At 51.8% G+C, this 22,633-nt stretch overlaps 1 protein-coding gene across 4 annotated transcripts in view; it reads left to right on the forward strand.

Annotated features, from left to right (window-relative positions):
- Window positions 1-22,633, forward strand: part of Tspan18 (tetraspanin 18) — a 131,338-nt gene that overhangs the window by 106,501 nt on the left and 2,204 nt on the right. For all 4 annotated transcript variants that reach the window (XM_050146967.1, XM_050146966.1, XM_050146969.1 and 1 more), the window contains 5 exons: window positions 5,447-5,519; window positions 8,207-8,401; window positions 16,377-16,451; window positions 17,346-17,444; window positions 18,469-18,651. In XM_050146967.1, coding sequence (XP_050002924.1) covers window positions 5,457-5,519; window positions 8,207-8,401; window positions 16,377-16,451; window positions 17,346-17,444; window positions 18,469-18,651 — 615 coding nt within the window. In that variant the 5' untranslated portion in view covers window positions 5,447-5,456. The remainder of the gene's footprint in view (window positions 1-5,446; window positions 5,520-8,206; window positions 8,402-16,376; window positions 16,452-17,345; window positions 17,445-18,468; window positions 18,652-22,633) is intronic.

Here is a 22,633-nt window from a genome sequence, read left to right on the forward strand (position 1 = left end):
TGTCTTGGGAAGAGGCCCAGAGGCGCAGCCAGTGAACAAGCAAGCCCTTCCCACCCCGGAGCCAGAACTTGGTGGCCAAACCTAGTGCTGCTCTCACAAGTGCTTTGCTTGTTAGTGTGGATTGAAGTGCCCCACTCAGCCGAGGGTCATTTTTCCCCCAGGTTTGGGACCTTCTAGCCACTTGGCAAGCTTCTTGGCTTCATCCAGCCCGGGAGAGCGACAAGATCATGCACTCTGCTGAGCTTTTTGGAAGATCAAATGAGCTTTCAGGCTCTGGCATCTTCATCAGCTTCCATTGAAAAAGTCAGTCCCTTCCCTGTCTCTCCTCCCATCCTGGGAGACCTCCATGCCCCCTCCAGACACATTGGCCTGGGCACTTTATTCTGTGTCCATCCTGGCATAGCCGGGGACTTGGAGGATGTGACTGTTAACACCGCTCTCTGAGGACTGGTAATTGATCTTCACTAGGCTTGAATGACAGTGGTGGCAGCGAGGGAGCACACAGTCACTGGCCTCCTCTGGACCAAGCCCAGGCACGGTTGGCTATAGTGGGTACTGGAAGAAGAGGAGAAGGGAAACGAATGTGCTGGGTGTTTAAATCAGCTCATTGGTCTCTTCCATCTTGCCAGTGACCATGGGCAGGGGATAGGGAGTTGGAGCTGAGTGTCTTCATGCTCCAGGTGAGGGGTGCAGGCTCCTCCAGAGGAGAGGAGATAGGAGAGAACCCCCGCCACCATTCCCAGCTTGTTGGAATAGAATCCAAACACTGGTTCCACTGGGACCCAGCAATGGCTCCGCCCTGCACGACAGCGCCGTCTGCTGGCAAAGGAGTATGCAGGATAAATGGCCTGGGTGTGCTTCTCCAGATGGGGTCTCTGCATCTTGCTCTGAGAGCAGTAAAGGCAAAGGGGGTGATTTAGGAACTTAGTTATTCTTACTCAGAGCACCCCTCCCAGCCCCGTATCCCGGCAGACGAGCCAAGCTGCCATCTGGGGCCATGAGGGGGCAAGATTAATAAAGCTGTCTGGCCCAGGCGGGAGCCTGCTGAGGAAAGCCCCAGGGCACTGCATAACCTCAGCCCCATCTCTACCCTCCCTGGGCCTAGGGGCTCCCATCTGTCAGGGGATGGCAGGGCTGGGTCCTTCTACAGCTTCCAGCTGGCTCAGGGGAGGAGCTGTACATCTTTCCCAGGCTTTGTGCTTGGCTGCGCAGCTCAGGCCAGGGATGTTGGGTCGAAGGCATGGCTCCTCCTCTCTCAGGGCTGTATCTGCCTCCTTGTCCCATGGACACTATTTTGCCAGGAACTCTGGTTTTCATTTCAATGGCCTGTGTCTGGATCAGACATAACCTCACAAAGCAGGTCGGCGAACTCAGGCAACGTGGATATCATCTCTGAGCCTCCGTTTCCTCACCTGTAAGAGTGGATACTGGGACCCACAACCTAGGTAAATGTTTAATAAGAGAACACAGGAGAAGGCTGAGCAGAGCCAGGTGCTTGGTAAATGCATTATCTTATAGTTACTATTAATTGACACAGTATTGAAGCAATTAATTTGAATATGGGGCTACTTAGGGCAAAGCCATTTGTACCCATACCAACCATGTACTGAATCCACGATCCTCCCCACACGGTCAGACATCCGTTTACTCCCGATGTGTGCTAACCCTAAGAACCACAGTTCCTCCGCCTCCAAAGTCTTCCCTCTACTCTGGCACTGTTGATTCTTTCAGCCACCTTTGGTTTCAAAGCGGATCATTGCAGGTCTCAGAGTGACTATTCCAGGTCTCAAGTGACTTGACAAGGTGGGGCTGTCCCAGGCTCTGATGCAGCAGTGATGAACTAAATAAAGCCATATTTCCAGGCAGACGGGAGCCGAACTGTGGGACAGGCTCTCCAGAAGGACAGAGAGGAAAGGGAGTGAGGCAGCAGAGGGTTTCAGCCTCAACGATTGGAAGCCCTGTGTGCCAGATGACAGCGTGCTCCTCAGTGAGGAGATAAGTGCTGACCACCCAGTCCCTAGACACGGGGTGGGTTCCCGTGCAACCTATATTCCCTCTGCCCAGCAGCTGTATTCAGGAAAATGATGCATGAAAGAATTAAGACCAGGGCCTGGGATGATAGACGAGTGTGATGGTGCTGGACCAGGGCTGGAACCAGGGAGGGGGAAGAAGAGGGCTTTGGGAAACCATGACCCAGCCCTGCTCCCCCAAGTTCGATGACTAAGCATGGACTCGCTGCAGAACCACACCTCTTGAATGACCCTAGAACTGTGACAAATCAGGTGACTTCATCTTGTCCAGTGAACTATCCCTGTATGAAGATCTTGGTCTTGTCAGACCTGGATGCCCTGTCCTCTACCCTTCCAAGAGTTCTTTCCCTTTTTTACTGAGTCCTGCCAAGGAATAATACATAGACCCTTCCCTCCTGCCAGGGCCAATTTTGGGGGAATCCTCACCAGATAGACCAGGTAGTATGGCAAACAAAGGGATGGATGGATGGATGATGGATGGATGGATGGATGGATGGACGGACAGACAGATGGAGTATATAAATGAACTGAAGTTGAGTAGATGAGTGGGTGGATAGATAGATGGGTAGGTGGATGATTGGATGGACAAATGGATGGGTAAATAGATACCTGAATGGCTAAGTAGATGAAAGTATGAGTGAATTGGTAGGTGGATAGATAGATGGGTGGGTAGTTGGGTGGGTGGGTGGGTGAGTAGATGAATGAGGTGGGTAGTTAGGTGGATGGATGGATGGATGAAAGGATGGGTGGGTGGGTGGGTGGGTGCATGGAGGGGTGGGTGGATGGGTTGGGTAGGTAGGTTGATGGATGGACAGATGGATAGACAGATGAATCAGTTAATCAGCAGATTAGTAAAAGAAGGGACAGTAGGAAGGAGAATCTGTCACTCAGCATACGCTTCATTGTCCCCAAGATGAGAGCAAGTGTTTTGAGACCTTAAAATCCTCTCATCTCCCCTGAGAAAGATCCTCAACCCAAGCTCTGCAGGTAGACCTTCTCCTGGGTCTGTTCTCTTACACAGCCTAAAGCAGGTCTGGGCTATAGAACTTCCCACACATGTGACCAGCACAAGCCTCCACAGAGTAAGCCCAACTTCCTTTGTACTGCTGGGAGCTGACTCTCTAGAGGAAACTTCTAGCAAATCTTCTTGCAGAACCAAAAAAAAAAGGCTCCCTACATCAAACTTCTCCCTGAGGTAGCCTGTGGTTGCTGGGAAGGGCTTGGTGGCATGGCCCTTGACAGAGGTGTAACAGATGCCCAGGTGGCATCAGATGAGTGGTCACCCAAGCCTGTCACCTCGGGGCTGCACTGATAAAGACCATGGCAGAAACGACATGAAGACATGGCTCCCGTGCAGCCAGCAGGGTAATGGGGACTGCTGTGTAGGCAGGAGATGCCCAGTACCGCCTTTCCCAGCTGGCACAGCCCCACATCCTGACAGCTTTTCATTAGTGCCGTGGGCCAGTTAGCAAGGCATTGCCTGTGTTCACATCAGGAGCTCTGCACTCACTGTACCTCAGTGCCCAATGTCGTGTGACAGTAAGCTCTGTCTTCTAGCGAAAGCTGGGCTGGTGCGAGGCACACCTAAGACACTCTGACTAGGAGGCTCTTCTTCCTGCTGGGCCCTGGAGAGCTGCCCCGGTGACACTCTGCCCTCTGACATTGCCCCCCACTCTGACTCTGTCCAATCTGCGTATCCTTTTATATCCCACACATTGATCGCTCTCTATCGCCTGTCCCCTCCATTTCTCTCTTGCATATGGGTCTCTGTTTCTGAGCTTCTGACACTGCCATTTTGTCTTTTAGTTCTCTTTCCCAACACGATTCATTCACTCATTGATGAAGTTGAGCTAACTGACGCCACTATGCTGGTCCGTCCTGGTCACTGGAAGCATCTCAGTGAGCACATTGGCCATGGTTCTTGGAGAAACATGTCTTGCAGAGGTCCATGTGTACTCCTGAATAACCACACAGCACCTACAGCAGGTGGTACCCATAGGGTGCTGGGCTGCCCCAGCCAGGGTCCGTCACTGGCTGGCTACATGTCATTGGCCACATTAATACTTCTCAACTCTTTGGGAAGAATGATAACTTTCAGTGATGTGTTAGTGACGTAAGGTATCCCAGGCCAATCCTAAGTCAGCACTTGGTGTCAGACATAAGTACCTCTCAAAGCTCCGAGCTTTTATTCTACTTGAAGCAGTAAGTTACATTTCATGCAGCTGTAAGCATAGGACTCTCAGAGGCTTGGGATAGGGGTCTCTGGGCAACAGGTCCAGGCTGCTGCTCCTGTATCCCTAGGTAGTCTTGTGGAAGGACATGAGGAGGTGGCTCCCAGCCTGCTCTCCACTGTACTTCCCCTGTCCTACACCCCCAGTGAAGAAGTCGGGTTCACAGCAGGTCAGGTTGGCCCTGGACGCTGGCCCTGTTTCCGTGCTTCCCAGCCAGGATTGAAGGACTTAATCTACGTAATAGCCTGCCTTTATCAAACAGCCGTCATTCCCCTGGGCAATCTGTAAACAGGTTTCCTCTCAAGGGGATGTGTCTGCTCCCAATCCAAGACTGGCCCCTAAGCCTGCTGGAGATGAAGGGCTGAGTCCTGGGATCAGGGGTGGGGTAGTGTTGGTAGGGTGGAGAGTACTGAAAATAACTAGGGTTTCCTGGCCTCAGGGGCCCAGTTAGAGAACTGCTGTGGAAACCCCTATCCTTTTAAATGTCCCCTTTCCCCATCCGGGGTTGCTGAGGCAGGCCCCAAGTGTTCAGGGGTTGTCTGTGCAAGAGAGAGAGGAGATGAATGGATGGAGCCATCAGATAGGTATGGAGCGGGGAGACCCTGCACGGGTTCAGTTTTTAAATCCTCTGTCTCTGCAAGTCTCTAGGGGCCTAGCATTTCAGGGCCATTTGAGGTCAAGACACTAAAGCAAAACCCCATGGAGACTGTGATTTGGCCACCCCTGAAGGCGGTAGGTTTGGTCTGTTCTTCCAGTCTTCATTACAACTGCTCCTCATATCCTGTGGGCTCAGTGGAGTGAGAACTACCACAGAGGGCCTTACACTCCATGGACAGTCTCTTCCTTGTCACCGTGTGTGTGTGTGTGTGTGTGTGTGTGTGTGTGTGTGTGTGTGTGTGTGTGAAGTATATGGAGTATGCAATGTGTCTGTGTGAAGTGTGGTGTGTGGCACGCACTTCAGAGGACGGTGACAGACAAGAGACAGGGTACTAGAGAATGAGAGCTAAGGCTCCAGATTGAAGCTCCAGCTGTCCTTGCCCAGTGCTGACCCAACAAGAAGCAAATCTTTGCCCTTGAGAGAGGAACTGTTACTGGGTCTCCTGGCCGAGGCTGGGCCGGGCTCCAGCTGGAGGAATCTGTCTGAGTGTCTCCAGCTGAAGAATTGCTTGGCCTTGTGTTTTCTAGGTGGAGCACCATGGAAGGTGACTGTCTGAGCTGCATGAAGTATCTGATGTTTGTTTTCAATTTCTTCATATTTGTAAGTGACCCTGGGTCTCCACTGGGTGTCCCCTAGTCGTCCCCTAGGTCTCTGGTCTCTGCTGGTGACAAGCCTAACCTCCTCCCTAAAATGTCCACAGGAAGTTGATTACCCAGAGGTAGATGGGTCTGACCAGTAGGCTTCCTGGGAGGCCTGGCACTAATCCTGAGTCCCAACTGCTACTCCCTTCACAGCAGACATTTCAGTCAGGCCCTGAAATGGACAGCCTCTGGCCAAGGATAGGCTAGAGGGACCAGGGACAGGGCTCATTTACAACCCACGTTCAGGGCCTAGAACCCACATAAAAAGCCAGGGGCTTTGCCTAAGCTAATACTGTCAAAAGCAGTGTGGACGGCTCCTGGGGAACAGTACCTGGGATTGACAGGTGGCCTGCACATGCACACACATGCACACATATGTATGTGCGCCTGCTTACCACCCCCCACACACACACACATACACACAATCAAGCAGTGACCTCAGAGCTGTTCAGGCCAGCCTTGTGGGAGCCTCTCAGGGGAACCTGTCTTGACACCGTAGCTCTGGAACTGGAAGCACGCTTCATCACTCAGAACCTCAACGTGTTCATCTCTTTGTTTGATTGTTCTATTTTTTTTTCAAGACAGGGTTTCAACCAGCAGTGATGGTGCATGTCTTTAATCTGAGCATTCAGGAGGTAGAGGCAGGCCGGTCTCTGTGAGTTCAAGTCCAGCCTGGTCTACAGATGGAGTTCTAGGGTTGGCCCCATGGCTACTGAGAAACCCTGTCTTGAAAAACAAAAGAAAAAAAAAAACAAAAAAAAAAATCAAGACAGTGTAGCCCTGACTGTGCTGGACCAGGCTGGGTTTAAACTCAGAGATCCTCTGCCTTCTGAGAGCTGGGATTAAAGGCATGCACCACCACTGCCTGTCTGTGTCTTCATCTCTTAATGACTTACCCAAACAGGCTTTTTGAAAATTTATCAAGATAGACAAGGTGACTAGAATGTAGCTAGTACAGAACAAATTTGTCTATATCCTCCAGACCATAGCCTGGTTATGAAGGGGCAGAGGTGCTGGCATCAGGAAACCTTGTCCATGTTAGCAGCCCACCAAATTCCCTACTCGGCTTCTTCCAATAGCAGAAACACACCACACACCACACACACACACACACACACACACACACACACACACACACACACTCTTCTTGGGCCTCCATGGGCTTCCCTGACCAGCCCCGGCCCACTAGCTCAGTCATCATAGTTGGTGCCTGTAGCAGGCTGTCTGCACTTCTGCTTGTCCAATTTCACATCTTTTTGTGTTTCCTTGGAACCTGCTTCCTGGACTTTGGAGCTAGGCAGCCTACAGACCAAATGGTATTCTCCTAGCTGGGGACCCCAGTCCATTTTTCCCGTTTTTCCTGGACCCTCCTAATTAACTCTCATCAGATGACTATTTAACTCCAAAGCCACACACAGTGATGAGGAGCAGACCTTACTGGAGGATTTGTGGGGAAACTGAGGCAAAAGTTAGGGTGCAACAATCAGTGCTGACCTCTCTTCCAGCCTGCCCTTTCCTCCTCCAGTCTCTCCACCCACCCCACCTGATGCACCTGTCAATGGCCTTCACCCAGCTTTCCTGCTCTGCCCATGGCTTCTAGACCTGCTGAGTCAGCCAGGGCCAGCAGTGATCCCAGCTACCTACCTGTGACACCAGGAACATCGGGCCCTGCTAGACCCCAGAATCAGTGCAAATGAGTTCCGCACACAGCAGCCCCACTTCCAGTGCTGTCCATTCTCGAGAGAAATGGAATGCCCTGCCCACTAGAGTCTGCTGTGTCGGCTTATGGGGCTGCTGTGGGAGGTGGGAATTCAAGCTGCTGGTTAACCATGAGGGTGCTGAGACTCAGAAAGAGTCGGCCACTTACTTACACACAGCTAATAATCAGCAGCCCTGCTCCAGCTTAAGCGGCTTCTCTCCCAAGACGAGCAAGGCATGGAGAGAGATGGGCCATGCAAAGACATCAGTGAGAGGCTTTGGGAGTGCAGCTGGGCCGTGGTGGCACATGCCTTTAATCCCAGCACTTGAGAACAGAGGCAGGTGAGTCTCTATGAGTTCGAGGCCAGCCTGGCCTGTAGAGTGAGTTCCAGGACAACGAAGGCTGCATACACACAGACAAACCCTGTCTCCAAGAAAAGGGGGGAGTTAATTAAACAACTAATGTGGCCATTGTGAGCCACCCTCACTGTGAGTGTCACCCTCACAGCTTGTCCGTGGAGGTTTGTTCTGTGTCAGGGAGATCTAAGCTGCAGTCTTGATTCTGCCATGAACTTGAGAGGTGACCTTTTGCAAGTCATTGACCTCCCCCGGGGCCACAGTGTGGGAACATCATAAACTTGAAGCTGTGACATTTAAGAAGCACGTGAAAGTCACAAATAAACCTTGTGTGGCACAGTTCTTCACAGCCTGAGGTGCCACTCAGGTCAGAAATAGAGGGTATGAGCTACACAGAAGGCCAAGGAGCCACAGGCCACTTTGAGTCCCACAGAGACTGTGAACTGTGGAGATCTGGGCTCAGCATGCTGGGATCCTGCCCAGCACTGCAGGCCTCAGCACTTCAGACCCAGGCCTCACTGAGGGAAGGGTGTGGAAGAAACATCTAACTGCACTGTCTGCCCTCTTGTCTCCATGCCTGCCTGTGGACAGCTGGGAGGAGCCTGCCTGCTGGGCGTAGGCATCTGGGTCCTCGTGGATCCGACTGGCTTCCGGGAGATTGTGGCTACCAACCCCCTGCTGACCACGGCTGCCTACATCGTCCTGGCCATGGGAGGCCTGCTGTTTCTTCTGGGCTTCCTGGGCTGCTGTGGTGCTGTCCGAGAGAACAGGTGTCTGCTGCTGTTTGTGAGTGACCCGTCCCTTACCCCCACTCTACCTGTGGCTACTGTGGGAGGGACAGAGGCTACTGACTCCCAAGCCCCAACCGGGTTTCAGAAACTAGAAAGTTCTCCCCACCTCTGTGACTGTCAGTGGGTCCTGGGATCTGGGGATGTAACTCAGTGGTACAGAACCAGTATCTACCCACGAGACTCTGGGTTCAGTCCCCAGCACACTGATTGTGGTCAGACGTCTGGAAGCCCTGAGATGTCCAGCTACTTACCCATAGCGCTGCAGAAGGTTGATGCTGAGGCTGTTGCTGGAGCGTGAGAGTGGCCTCTCACCCTTGGGTGAGGTCTAAGGCCAGGACACCGTCCCAGAGTCCCTTTCTAGAAACATGAAACAGAGACCAGAAGAAAGGTTGAGAGAGCTTTGAATTTGGCAGAAGTAGAAGGACACACTTCGGTGCTGTGAGAGAATGAAGAACCTGGTTCCTCAAATAGTGGTCCAGGGAGGTGGGCGTGAAAACTGAGTTCTGCCCAGAACTGAGCTTTTGACATGAAAACTGCTCTCCACTTCCCTAGACCATGGGAAAACTAACTAACCACTTTCTGTTTGTTTAACTTTGGGTCTGGTAAGTCTGTTCCGTGTAGCCCCTGACCCAAGATGGCTCTTAAGGATGGGGGATAACTAACTCTACTCTCGCAGAGATACCTCTTACCTGTGGGCCAGGAAAGTGCCAGGAAAGCGTCGGTAACTGTATCTATCATCAATTTGCATTTTCACTTTGTGACCAGTTGAGAGGATCACGGCTGTTCTGGTTCATTCATGGCTCAGCAGGGATGGGGCAGTTTAAGGACTGCAGTTTGGTGGAACGCTAGTGTCTGAAGATTCTTAGCTGCTTCTTAAGCCAGTCTTCTTCCTCTCTCCAGGCCTAACTCCTTGCCATCCCAACACACAGAGTGATCCAGTGATGCCCTGACTCCCCTTCTTCCCCTCAGGAAGTCAAGCCAGTGCCCTTGGCCACTGCACACTTGGCTGTGTCGCTCTGGTTCTGAGCTTAGTGGACTGACCTCCAGGAGCAAGGCAGCCCCTGAGCTTTGCTGTCCCAGCTCCTAAGCCTGCTGTCTGCATGAGGCCTCTGCTCCCAGTTCTTAGAGAGGCCTTGGCTTCTTGAGTCTATAAACAGTCAGGCTTCTCCGGGTCCAGTCCACTGCTGTTGGCTGTGATAGTCTCCTTCCTCCAAAGCCCCATCTGTGCACCCTCAGTAACGAAGCCACGCTGGCTGTTGCACAGATCACGTGCCCTGCAGCTCTCCGAAGCTGCTTGTTAGCTCTTCATGTTGGTTACTTTTCTCATGGCTATGACAAATTGCCTGGCAAAAGCAACTTCAGGAAGGAATGGTTTCTTCTGGCTCAGTTCAGAGGTGCAATCTATCAAGGCGGAGAAGGCACGGTGGCAGAAGCCTGAGGCAGCTAGGTCACATTGTCTCTGCAGTCAGGAAGCAGAGAGAGGCCTGCTGGTGCTCGGCTCACTTTCTCCTTTTAATTCATCCTGAGATCTCAGCCCATGGAGAGGTGATGCTCAAGTCTAGGGCACACCTTCCCTCTGTGCTCAACTTCCTCCCAGGCATGGCCAGAGGCTTGTCTCCTTGGTAACTCTAGATCCTGTCAAGTTAACAATCCATGTCAAACATCACAGTCTTCTACTCCTGCTTTGGGGGTACGCTTGCAGCGCCCTTGCTGCTAGAGATGGGTCAGGAACCTGGAGTAGCTGTCCCCTCCCTCATGCCCAAGCTGTGAGAGGTGACCTGGCCACTGAGGATGTTCAAAGCAGGAGGCACACCTGGTTGTGAGTGTGCATCCTGCTCTGTGCCCCATCTGGTTTTTCAGCCTTTCAGCACAGCAGTTTTGACTGTCAAGGGACCGCCTAGCTCTGCTGGAGGCTGAAGCTCTCTAGACCAAGCAGCAGCAGATGGTCTTTCTCTGGATTCTCCTGGGCTCTGGAGAGGTGGACTCACTGTCCTTGATGGGTGGGTTTCTCTCCCAGGAGCTTCTGTGGGCCTGGGGCCAAGAGAACTTCAATGTTGAGCCCAGCCCTGCTGCAGGGCTCCTGCTTAGGGGTGAATATGTACCTCAAACCTGCAAATACTCCTTGTGTATACATAGATGGCAGGCAATTCAGTGATAGGGCCATCTTGGCTGGTGGGCTGAAGGACTTCCTTGTAGGGACCTGTGGAGGGTACTTAAAACACTATAGACTGAGGCCCAGGGCAAACAGCAGGCTCAGGAGCTGGGGCCGGAAACACTGGTCAGTGCCTCTCTCTGGAGGACAGGCCACTCGTTTTAGACCCCCAGGGGGATTCCCTGAGCATGGACACAGTCAAGTGTGCAGAGATCAAAGGCTCTGCCTTCTAGTAGTGAAACTGTCTTTGCTACAGACAGTGGCAGCGGCAGCAGGCACGCTAGAGGAAGACGTCTGGCCAGGGGCTCCTCCCAGATTTACACACCCCCGTGTGGCTCATTCCTACCATAGCTGTGTGTGCCACCTCCCACGGAGGAAGTGCAATGGCCTGTGACATGAGCAGCAGGGGAGCTGTAGGTCCTTTTAGTTCTCAGAGCAGAACACTGGCCAGCTTTACTGGGAGAGACAAAGAGACCTGCGGGTACCCCCTAGTGGAATGTCCCTTCCACATCAGTCAGCTCCTGGGTGCAGCGGCTCTAGCTGGGGACCTGGTCTCAGTGCGTGAGGACCCGTTTGTGCTGCTCCCAGGCAGGTGCCCAGAGGGTCCCACAGCCCTACCACAGAGAGGCTTGCACATCCATGTTCACTGCTGCTCTGTTCACAATAGCCAGGAAATGGATGAGTGGATAATGAAAATGGGATGCATAGGCACAATGGAATTTCATTCAGCCATAAAGAAAAATGAAATTTATTAAATTTGCAGGCAAAATGGGTGGAACTAAAAAATATTGCATTAAGTAAGGTAACTCAAGCACAGAAAGACAAATAGCTCATGTTCTTTCTCATGCAGATCCAAACTTCTAATTTTTATTTATGTGTATTTATTTATGTGGGAATAAGTACTTCGTAGAGGCCAGAAAACTAGCAAGGGGCCCAAGAGAGGAAAAGCAGAGGCTTTAAGAGAGGGAATGGGAAGATACCAGAATATATATGATAAGAACGTGAATTAAGTGTGCTAAGAAGGAAGGGGTGAGGAGATGGGGGAGTGCATAGAAGGAGCAACCAAAGCTAACGAGGTATGAAAATGCCATAAAGGACCTCGCTACTTTGTATGCTAATTGAAATACATATACAAACAGGCACACCTAAGAAGAGGGTTTGTGAACCCTGCATGGTGCTGTCCACCTGTAATCCCAGCTAAAGGAGGCTAATGCAGAACTGTTGTGAGATCAAGGCCACAGTGTTAGATTCTGTCTCAGTAAAAGAGAGAGAGGCCAAAGAAAAAAGATGCAGAAAGCAGGTCGTTCCTTCCCCTCCTCACTTTGGCCCCCAGGGAAGCATCTCTGTTAATGGGTCCATCCCTGCAGCCAAGCCCGGAAGGCAGCCTGTGCTCTTGACTGAGAGCAGTCTGGGCTCTGCTGCTTTGCCAGCCTCAGCTAAGTGTGCCCTGCACCCTGCCAGCCTGCACCCTGCCAGCTGGAGAGGAGAACAGGGCATTTGTTTTCCATCAAGTTGAGAAGGTTGAGAGCTGGGACAGGCTGAATCAGCCTAGAGTCCTCTTAGGACAGCTAAGAGCTGTCCCGGCCAGGTCCTCGCTGGCCCTCTCTGTCTCCACATGGACCCCTCCACTCCCCTCTCAGCTTCAGCCATCGCTCAGTTCCTCTTCCTGCTCATTTTCTTTCCCTCCCTACCACTCTGCCTCTCTGTTTCCTGCTCACCCCACTCCCAGGTCCAGTTCCCACAAGCCTAAAGTCACTGTGGACCAGAGGCAGAGCAGAATACTCAGACTGCTGCCATCCAAACCAGGGCTGTTTAGGCCCCAACCCAAAATAGATCTTTACAGGCCAAAGTCGTACACAAGAGGGCTACACTAGAGCTGTGGGCATGTGTGTAAGCGGAGAATGCTCGTTCATTTCCTGGTCACCCAAACCCGAGATAATCACACAGAAACTATATAAATTGCAATACTGTATGTCCAATAGCTTAAGTGTATTTCTAGCTAGCTCTTACATCTTAAATTAACCCATTTCTATTATTTTATATTTTAACATGAGACTCATGGTTTACCAGTAAGGTTCCCAGGGCATCTGTCTCCTTTAACAGCTACATGGCATCTCTCTGATTCCACCTTCTCTCCATATATTTCTGTTCAGATTTCCCACCTGGCTTTACTCTATTAAGCCATTGGCAAAACAACTTCTTTAATAACCACTGGCAATAAAACATATTCATAGCATATAGAGGGGAATCCCACATCAATGTGTGTATGTTCTAAGTATGTGCATGTATGTGTGAGTACACATGAATGTGTGCTGGGTGTACATGTATGGTATGTGGTACCCTGTATAGTTTGTTACAGGTGCATGTGTACATATTATGTGTGCATTTATGTTTCACCATGTGTATATGGTGTGTGTACCTGGGTTGTGTGTTTGGTGGGTTATGTAGTAGTATGTGAGTTGTATACAAACACATGTACAGGGGGCATGCATGTGATAGGGTGAGGTTGAGGAGGCACTGATGCCTTAAGAAGCTCTTCTGTGCTTCTAAGCAGGGCCTTATGTAAGCCCAGGCTGCTATGGGAATGAGGATAATGATGTTGAGCTTCTGATCCTCCTACCCCTAACCAAGTGCCAGGATTACATGTGTGCCCCCAGGCCCAGTTCATGCAATTCTGGGGTTCCAGTCCACAACTTAATATGCTAGGCAAGCATCTGCCTCCTGAGCTATAGTCCCTACTGCAAGATTTTCTGGAAGGTTCCAACCAGTGTCTTTCCCAACTACAGCTGGCAGTGTGGTTGCTGCTGTAGAAGAGGGCCACCGAGTCAGACCCTGGTGACCTCTTGGGGCTCCCTGGAGGCTTTAAACTTCCTCCTTAGCCTGGTTGTCTGAACAGGAAAAAAAACATGGCTTTAGCCATTCCGGGACCCTGATCCCAAGGTCTGCAGCAATGAGGCCTAGATACGGAGCAAACCCTGCCTGATTCTGGGGCTGAGAACTCCAAGTCTAAGGACAATTGGCCCTGTGACTAGTCACCTAATGACTAACCTAGCTAACAATGGCAGCACATGTGTGGGTCAGTGTCCCCAACACTAGCTCTTGCCAAGCCTCTATCAAGGGTCTATCCTGGCCGTTTCCTGTGTGTCTCCTCTGAATGTCACAAGAAACCCGATGTCCAACTTACCTAAAGATTCTAATTTTAATGAGGGTGGGGAGGGGAAAGAGAAGGAAGGGAGGAGTGAGTGTATTTAGCAATTACCTTAGCTGTACTGTGTGGAACTTGGTGATTGTTTATTAGGAAGGAGAAACAGGACATTCATCATGGGGAAGAGCACCCAGGCTTAACAGAGGTGGGAATCAAAGGGCGAGTGTTCCCTGGGAGGGTATCCTAGCCCTGTAAACAGAGACTGCTCTGTCATTTCCTGGCTGCCCTGACCCAGATAATCACACAGAAACTATATTAATTATTACAGTGTTTGGCCAATATCTCATGTGTATTTGAGCTAGCTCTTATATCTTGAATTAACCCATTTCTATTATTCTCTGTTATACTGAGAAAGTTTCTATGTCTGTCTTCTTTGACAGACATGGTGTCTGACATGGTGTCTCCTTGACTCCGCCCACTCTCTCTCTTTATCTCTGTTCGTTTTTCCTACTTGGCTGTATTCTGCTAAGCCATTGGCTGAAACTTTATTCATTAACCAATAAAAGCAACACATGTACAGAAGGACCTCCCACATCCTAGGCCCCCTGGGGAAAGTCCCAAGCAGTGAGAAGCTGCAGGAGTGGGAAGGAGTAACCGGCTGGAGGAGCCCAGGGGGAGGAGCCCAGGGGGCTGGAAACAGCATCGCCTCTGGTGTATGGAACCTGAACTTTTCACTTGAGATTCACACCCTGTGCAGGGCAGATCTGTGGGTGGGAGCTCCAGCCTCTCTGCCTCTGCTGCTCTTCCCCTTTCCCAGACCAAGATTTGCCCCATTCATTCTTGGCCTCTCTCCCGAGGCTTGAGCAGCCCAGCCCAGGGTGAGCCTGCGTCTGACTTGTGTGTGTTGGTTGGCCTGTCCATGCCAACATTATCTCAGAGCAGACACTCAATGGAAGCTTTGGGAAGGAGGCGCAAGGAGGAGACAGATCAAAGATGTTGGTGAGCTTGAGCTTTGATATTTGGCTGTGCAGCAAGAAGCCCCAAGCGGGAGAGGGTTGGTCTGAGGCTTTTCAGTCTTCACACCTTTGGGCCAGTCATCAACTCCCCAGCCTCAGCTTCCTCTTCTATGGACAAGGGAAAGCAATAGAGAAGAGCCATGGGGAAGACAGGAGCCATATATCCCAAGGCCATCTAAGATAGGCCTTCTCTCTTCAGACATTGCATTGACAGACCATTTGACAGGTCTATGGGGCTTTCTGTGTCTTACAGCCGTCCTTCATTCTTCCCAAACTGACCCATGCTCAACAGTTTGGGACCTCTGTGGGGAAGCTGTATTAAGGCAGAAAAGTCACAGTGGGAACATGCCTGGGGTCTCCCAGGATGAGGATAAAGTGACAGAGTTTCTGATGACGAAGAAAGTATGAGAGAAACCCCCTCTGAGCCATTCACTGTGGCCCATAACATCCAGGAAGTCATGGCTTCTGAGCAAGAGGCAGGTTCTACAGCTCATCCAAGTGGCCTGGGGACACTTTCACAGCATGGGGACATCTTCACTCCATTACATCATCGATCCTCATTACCAGCCCCATGTTGAGATTTCCTCAGGCTAAATCCAATACACCATCTCCTGGTTCATTACAACCAGTATAGGGTGAATGTGGCCAGGAGGATGGGATATAGGGACCAGCCCCTGTGTGTGCCCGCTCACTGTGGATCCTCTGCTGGTGGCATAGAGTTTGTACTGGAATATTTTCTGAGCCAAGTCCAAAAGAGTGTTGGTGAGGCCAGGGCCTGAGACACACAGCACATCACAGAATCGTCATGACAATCTGTCCATTTGTGAGACCTCTCAGACGCTGGAGGAAGGCAGCCTGCAGCGAGCAGCAAAGTCCTACAGCAGGGATCTGCTGGGTGCTGGGTGGGGTGTCTCTGTTGATGCTATGATGAGAGAGGGCCTGCTGGGAGAGGTCAGGAAAGCCTCTCAGGAGTGAGGCTGGGGCTTAACTTGGCCACAAGGGACCACCCAGCACGAGAGGGCCCCACACCAGAACATCCTGGTTCATCTGTGGAACATAGGAATTTAGTGAGTGGAGCAGACAGGTCTCTGTGTTGAACATCAAACTCCCCTCCCCTGGACTTTCTGGGAGTCCCACTACCTTCCTGACCATCTCACGCCTCTGTTTCAGCTGAAGATAATATGGTTTCCCTGCTTCCACTGAAGACAGCATGGCCTCACTATTTCCATGGCAACCAGAGGCACAGGGGCAGGAAAAAAGTGGCCTTGAGGGTGACAGGGTGGGAAACCCAGCCTGGGATCCCCAAGAATTCAGGATCCCACAGCTTGGATAATTGAAGTGAAATGTCTCTAAAGGAAGCCCAAGCAGATTCCAGCAGCAGCAGCAGCAGCCTCCTCCTCCCAGGGCCTCGGTTACACACGACACAAAGCAGCCTCTCTAGGTGACCATGTACTGGGAAGACAGATTTATTTGTCTGCATTGCTCATACGTTTTATTGCAACTCTACGGCTCCGAGGGTAGATCCTTGGTGTGTTTGTTATGAAAACAGTGATTTATGGCACGATGGTCTGTCTTACAAGATGAGTGCGCTCCATCTATCACAGGGGGTGTGGAGGATGGTGCCCACGTGGGCCTCATGACTGCCCTCTCCCTGCAGTTTTTCATCTTTATCCTGGTCATCTTCCTGGTAGAGCTCTCCGCAGCCATCCTGGCCTTCATCTTCAGGGAACACGTATGTACCGCTCGGCTTTCCACCCTGCTACCCTCACTGCCCACTGAGCTCTGGGGGCCTCCAAGAGCCTCTCAGAGCTAGCTGTTTCATGTCCACTGCCACAAGGCTAAATGTGGCCTGCACCCTGGAGAGGGCCAGAGCACCCCAGCCCAGTGAAGTCTCCTCCTGTAGGAGTATTTCCAGAAGTCCTCACCCAGGGGTGCCTGTGGGTCCCCTCTCCAGCCTGGTTCTAGATTTTATATCCTACCCAGTGACAGCCTGTTCGTGGGTGGCACATGGCCAGGTGGTTGGAGAAAACAACCTCGGTCTGGGCATGTGGTGTGCCAGGCTAGGCTACCAGCCTCTCTGATTAGCCTACTGCATGGTCCATTCATTCCAGAAACTTCTGTAAGCTCCTTATCCTGGGCCTAGTGGACAAGGCCTGGCACTACAGGTAGAAGGCCCTGACCTCCAAACAGGGGGGCAGGAAGGATAAGATGTATGGGCTGGCCTGGAACAAGGAGCCAGCCTGAGGAAGCTGCTGAAAACAGAGACGTTGAAAACATAGCTGGGAGCTATGGGTAATCAAAGGCTCCCTCTTTACCCATACTTGGCTTCTTGAAGATTGGGCCTGGCACCTGTTCATTCTGAAGGATGGGATGACAATCGTCTCCCCACCCCCACCTCCCATGCTCATCCTCTGAGAAGAGCCGCAAAGCTGAGCAAGGGTCCCAGTGTGTTCCATCTTGGGGTTAGCTGAGGCCTGCGTATGCAGACATCCTTGTCACAACAGTGGCCTGTGATGACACAGCAAGGCCCCAAACCTTGGAAAGGGGTGCCTGCCTAAAATGAACAACTTAGAATGACCTGGGAGGCCAGGCTGAGAAGACTCAGCTCCTTCTCCTCTGTCCCCAGCTCACCCGTGAGTTCTTCACCAGGGAGCTCACCAAGCACTACCAGGGCAACAATGACACGGACGTGTTCTCTGCCACCTGGAATTCGGTCATGATCACAGTGAGTGTCTCTTCCTATGCCATCCTGGGATGCATGAGCATTCAAAGCCATCATGTTGACAGAGAGGTCGTCCTCTAGAGCTCTCCCATTCCCCTGCCTGACCAGACATCAACAATCAATCAAGAATCACCGATCCCACTCCTGATCTTAGTGTGTGAAGCACACTAAGCTGTCACAGCTAGCCACTCACAGTACAGGCTCTTCACAGAATCTCTCCACTGCCCCTGACTCAAGCCATAGCCATTGCCATTGGTCACTGATGTTAATAATAATCAATACAGGGGTTGGGAGATGGTTGAGTCTGTAAGCGCTTGCTGTGCTGTCACCCATGTAAAAAGCCGGCTGTTAGGATGTATGCTCATAGTGCCAACACTGGGAGGAGGGGGAGAGACAGGAGAGACAGGGGCTACTGGCCAATCAGTCTAGCCTAATGTGAGCCCCAGGTCCTGGGAAAGCTCCCCTCTCAAAAAAAACATAAGATGCAGTTGAGTGGTGGTGGGCACAAGCCTTTCATCCCTACACTCAGGAGGCAGAGGCAGGCGGGTCTCTGAGTTCAAAGCCAGTCTGGTCTACAGAGTGAGTTCTAGGACAGCCAGAGCTACACAGAGAAACCCTGTCACACACAAAATAAAAAAGGACAGCACCTAAATAATGACATCTGAGATTGTCCTCTGGCCTCCATATATATATATATATATATAAAAAATATATATATATATATGTGTGTGTATATATATATACATGTTTCACACACACACATACTTCTGCACATGAGCAAATATACACATGCCAAATGTAACAATAATAATTAGCATATCATGATGTGAAATCATAGCAACTGTACATGAAGTGCTTACCAGGTGCTGGGGAGGTAAGGGATACACTGCCATGTTCTTCTTACAAAGAGTGCCCTGTGCACAGAGACACTGGGCATCATCACTGTCACACAGAGGGCAGAGGTGCTGTGCTCTGGCAGAGGTCCCCTCTGGTCCAGCTCTAGCTCCCTTTTTCGGTTCTCTTCTAGTTTGGCTGCTGTGGGGTCAATGGGCCCGAAGATTTCAAGACAGCCTCTGTGTTTCGGCTGCTGACACTGGAGAGTGAGGAGGTGCCCATGGCCTGCTGCCGGAGGGAACCCCAGACTCGTGATGGGGTACTGCTGAGCAGGGAGGAGTGCCAGCTGGGGAGAAGTCCATTCATAAACAAACAGGTAGGGCCCTGTTCCCAGCGGGGAGACACTCCACAATCAGGCAAAGCTGGGGGGAAGCAATGTCTGCCCAGAGGGTCTGAAGGTGGTGACAATGACAGATTTTAGACAGTTCTGGCTACAGCACGGGCTCCTATTCATGCTTCTGAGATCCAAGGAAGTGGGGAGAGGATCACAGGGACAAGGAATGAGTTGGGTTCAGGCTGGGGTGGGAATTTGGGATATGGTTCTAAGGTGAGTTTTCCAAACTTCTAAGAACAAAAGTTGGGGCAACAGGATGTTCCATAAGCATATACTCTACGTATAAGGAAACTCTGACCAATTGGGGCATTCCTTGATCCCAGGGGAGCAGACTCTCATTGACCTGACCCTAGACGATCAGAGAAGTGTCTAGACATCTTTCTTCTCTTGTAATCTGAGGGTTTCATCTCAGTCTCGCTTTTCATAGGAAACTAAGGTCCCAGCTTGGTCCCTTCAACAAGGAGCACAGCTCCACTTCACCCTTAGCCCCCTCCTTCCTGCTGACCAGAGGCCCTGACCTCCATAAAGATAAGAGACAGAAAGAGTTGGGTGGAGCATGCAGGGAGGAAGGAGGGCATGAGGATGAGAACCACCCTTGGGTTTCTCCCCTGGCCAGACTTTGCTGGGAGAATTCCAAGCGCCAAGGAACCGGTGGAACACAAGAGACAAGGCCCCACTCCCATGGGGATCCGGTCTGGGGGAGGTGGGAGCTGGTGAACCATGAGCAAACGTGATCCTTGCCCACAGTGCTGGTTGGGAGATGACAGTGGGTTGAAGAAGTGCTGGAAGGTTCACGGGCTGGTCTTACGGGTCTCAGAGTCCCAAGAAAGGGCATCATGAGCTGAGACCTGATCCCACGGCTTCAAGTTGACACCAAGAACTCAGCTCTTATCCCTGTACCTTGCCTGGGATAGGCCAGAGCTCGGCTCCTCTGCCAGGCATTCTGTTTTCCTACCCCAGGGAAGAGACAGAAATAAAGATGGTGAGCACTGGGGAACGAATGCTATGGAGAGACAGGTCACTGAAGGTTCCCATCTCAGGTACCTGTGTGAAGAGCAAATGGGATTTGGGGAGCACCAAGGCTGTGGGGAGTCCACAGCTGACAAGTCTGAGCTGTTACGTATCCACTGAAAGCCAAGCCTGCTGACCCAAATGGCCCCTTGCCCCTTTTCCTACGGGGGAAGAAAGTCCACCACAGCTCTGGCGTGAGGCAGGAGAGGCAAGGCTAAGGGGATATGAGCAAAGAACATTTGAGCAACTGAGTCACACCCTTAAGAGAAAGTGTGACACCCCCACTTCCTTCAGAATGCAGCCACCAGAACCTTGCTGAGGACAGGGAGCTCTGGAGTGGCAGGAAGTCTACAAAGAAGGAGAATTTCCAGAGAAGATGCACACTTTCCTTAGTGAAGGAGCTGCTGAGGGCTCAGGGGCCAGGCTCCTGCCCCTCCCATTCTGATCGTTCTCCTGCAAGTTCTTGGTTTCTAGACACTTCCCCCATGCGCACCCTCCTGCTGTCTCCTGGGCTGAGAACCACCATATTGATTTTCCGTCTCAGAGTCTCTCCGGGTTCAGTGGGGCCAGCTGTTGGGGCTGTTTCTTTCACTCACATCCCCTTGGAGCCGTCTCTTCTGTTAGGAGCTTCCTCCAGGAGACCATCTCCAGTTGGGTTCTCTCAGAACTGCCTTCCACAAATCCCAGGACACATTTGTGACTGGCACAAGCCAGACTGCTAGGAGTTCCCTCGGGGATGTGGAGGTGGCTGGATCGGCACTCTGGCTGCCTTGGAGCTAGGAACTCAAGACAGTTCTGCATGAACAGTGGTCCCAGGGAGGAAGGATGGTGTGATAGACTGGAGTGGCGGTGAGGTCATCTGTTGGCCTCGTGACAAGTCTCATTGTGAGTGCAGGCTTGTGACAAAGGTATTTCTATGCTTTCTGAGTTGAGGGACACTGTGTGTGAATTTGGGGAATGTGGAATGTGACACACTTTGAGATATCCAGGGATCCCGAATAGGCCATAGGGTGTTCATCCTTGGGCCTGGGAAGGGCACTCAAATGACGAAGATGTAGGTGCTGCTGCCCAGGATGAGCTGGCCTCTCTGTGGTTGGTTTGGGGTGACCATGAGCAGGAACCAGGGTGGGGAACATTCCCTCTCCCAACAAAGGGGGCAGGTGTTGAAACATGTATCTAGAGAGTGATGTTCTGTCCCCATACCAGATGGGGTACCCCATCGTGGGGTAATACCCAGGACATGGTCAGTTCCAGGCTCTGACAGAGGAGCTTGGCCAGACAAGGACAGGCATTTCTGAAGTACAGCTCTGTCTGCTCAGGGTGGAGGAAAAAGGAATCTCAGGCCCCTTTCTGAATCTGGGCTTCCCGCTTTCTATGTGTATGGCCTCGAGTGAGCCACGCACCTGGTCTCTCTGTTTCCGAGGAGGTAAACCACAGATGGGGGCCGCATGGGGGACCAAATGATGTAGGCTCATGAAGGAAGCTCCTGGCAGAGGGATACTGAGGGTAGGTAGCACCGTCCCCTCTGCCACTCATGCCAAGGCTTTCAGTGGCCCTGGGGAGTTTCCACCAACGAACCTGCTCAGCTCAGGCCTCGTGTGCTAGGGTCTGGGTGTGCCTAGGCAGTCTGTCTGTCCACTCGGGTCCCCTGCTTAGCTTCTAGCCAGCCTCCCCTTGGAAAATACCATGACTCCCATCTGGCCACTGTCCCTGACCAGGTCCCACTGTCTCCTTGCTCAGACATAGCCTCCTCAGGTCCACTTCTAGCCAAAGATACTGGGATTCTGGGTAGGAAACAGCAAGAGACTTGAACACCAAGACCCCAGACTCAGCAGAACCTGAAATCCAACAATCACCCCCACATAGATGGGCATGATTCCCGCCCCTGCCACACCACCAAGCCAGTCCACTTGGAAGTCTTCCAGTTGGGCCCAAAGAAAACTCTGTTTAAGAATGTGTTTTGGATGGTTGAGGGTCTGCTTAGCCAAATCAGCTTGTCCAGCATGCACAAAGCCTAGGTTCCATCCCACCACCCATAAACTGGGTAATCCTAGCACCAGGTGATAAAGCCAGGAGGATTACAAGTTTAAGGCCATCCTCAGCTACATAGAGAGTTCTAGGGTAGCCAGGACTACATGAGATCCTATCTCATAAAAAAATGCATGTACTTCATTCAGGGCTGGGCTGCGTATGGCTCGGTGGTAGAGCATTTGCACGGTCAGCATTCGGTCCTAGGTTCGATCCCCAGCACTGCTGCATATATAATTCACAGGGAGGACTTGTGACGGACTGGTGTCTGTGGCCAGCATGGGGGATGGGCAGTGGACACAAAGCATGATGTGCTTGGGGCCCAGTGGGGAAGGTCTTGTCTCCCCTGCTTATCTGTCACCCAAGGTGATGGAGCGGCAGCAGGCTGGAGTCACATAGAGGTGACTGCTCCTGGGAGCCTGAGGGAGAAGAGCTGCGACAAGTTCACAGTCCGGACGGTCAGGAGAGGGACCCAGGGGCACTGTGAACCTCTGGGAGCTGCTGTCTACCTGAGTGGGGGAGTGGGGGGCACCATAGGACATTCTGATTGAAGAAGCCCAGCCAGCTCTGCCTTTGGGGCTCAATCCCCACTTCTAAAGAGCACCGGGAAGCCTGAGTGTTTGTGCATTTCCTCAAACCCTGGGTCTAAGGCTGAGTTAGCTTGGGAGGTTTCAGCCTGTCACTGAGGGGGGAAGGTCCCAATTCTTTCAATGACCTGAGACTTCCTCCTTCAGACATCAGTATGAAAATGTCAGCCTGGCCGGGAGGTAGTGGTGTGCACCTTTAATCCCAGCACCTGAGGCAGAGGCAGGTGGATCTCTGTGAGTTCAAGGCCAGTCTATCCAGAACAGCCGTGGCTGCACAGACAAACCCTGACTAGGGGCGCAAGAAGGAAAGAGGGAGGGAGGGAGGGAGGGAGGGAGGG

The sequence above is a fragment of the Alexandromys fortis genome, unplaced genomic scaffold (genome assembly GCF_014885135.2).
Source record: "Alexandromys fortis isolate MF-2015 unplaced genomic scaffold, M_Fortis_MF-2015_v1.1 scaffold_12, whole genome shotgun sequence".
NCBI classification, from domain to species: Eukaryota; Metazoa; Chordata; class Mammalia; order Rodentia; family Cricetidae; genus Alexandromys; species Alexandromys fortis.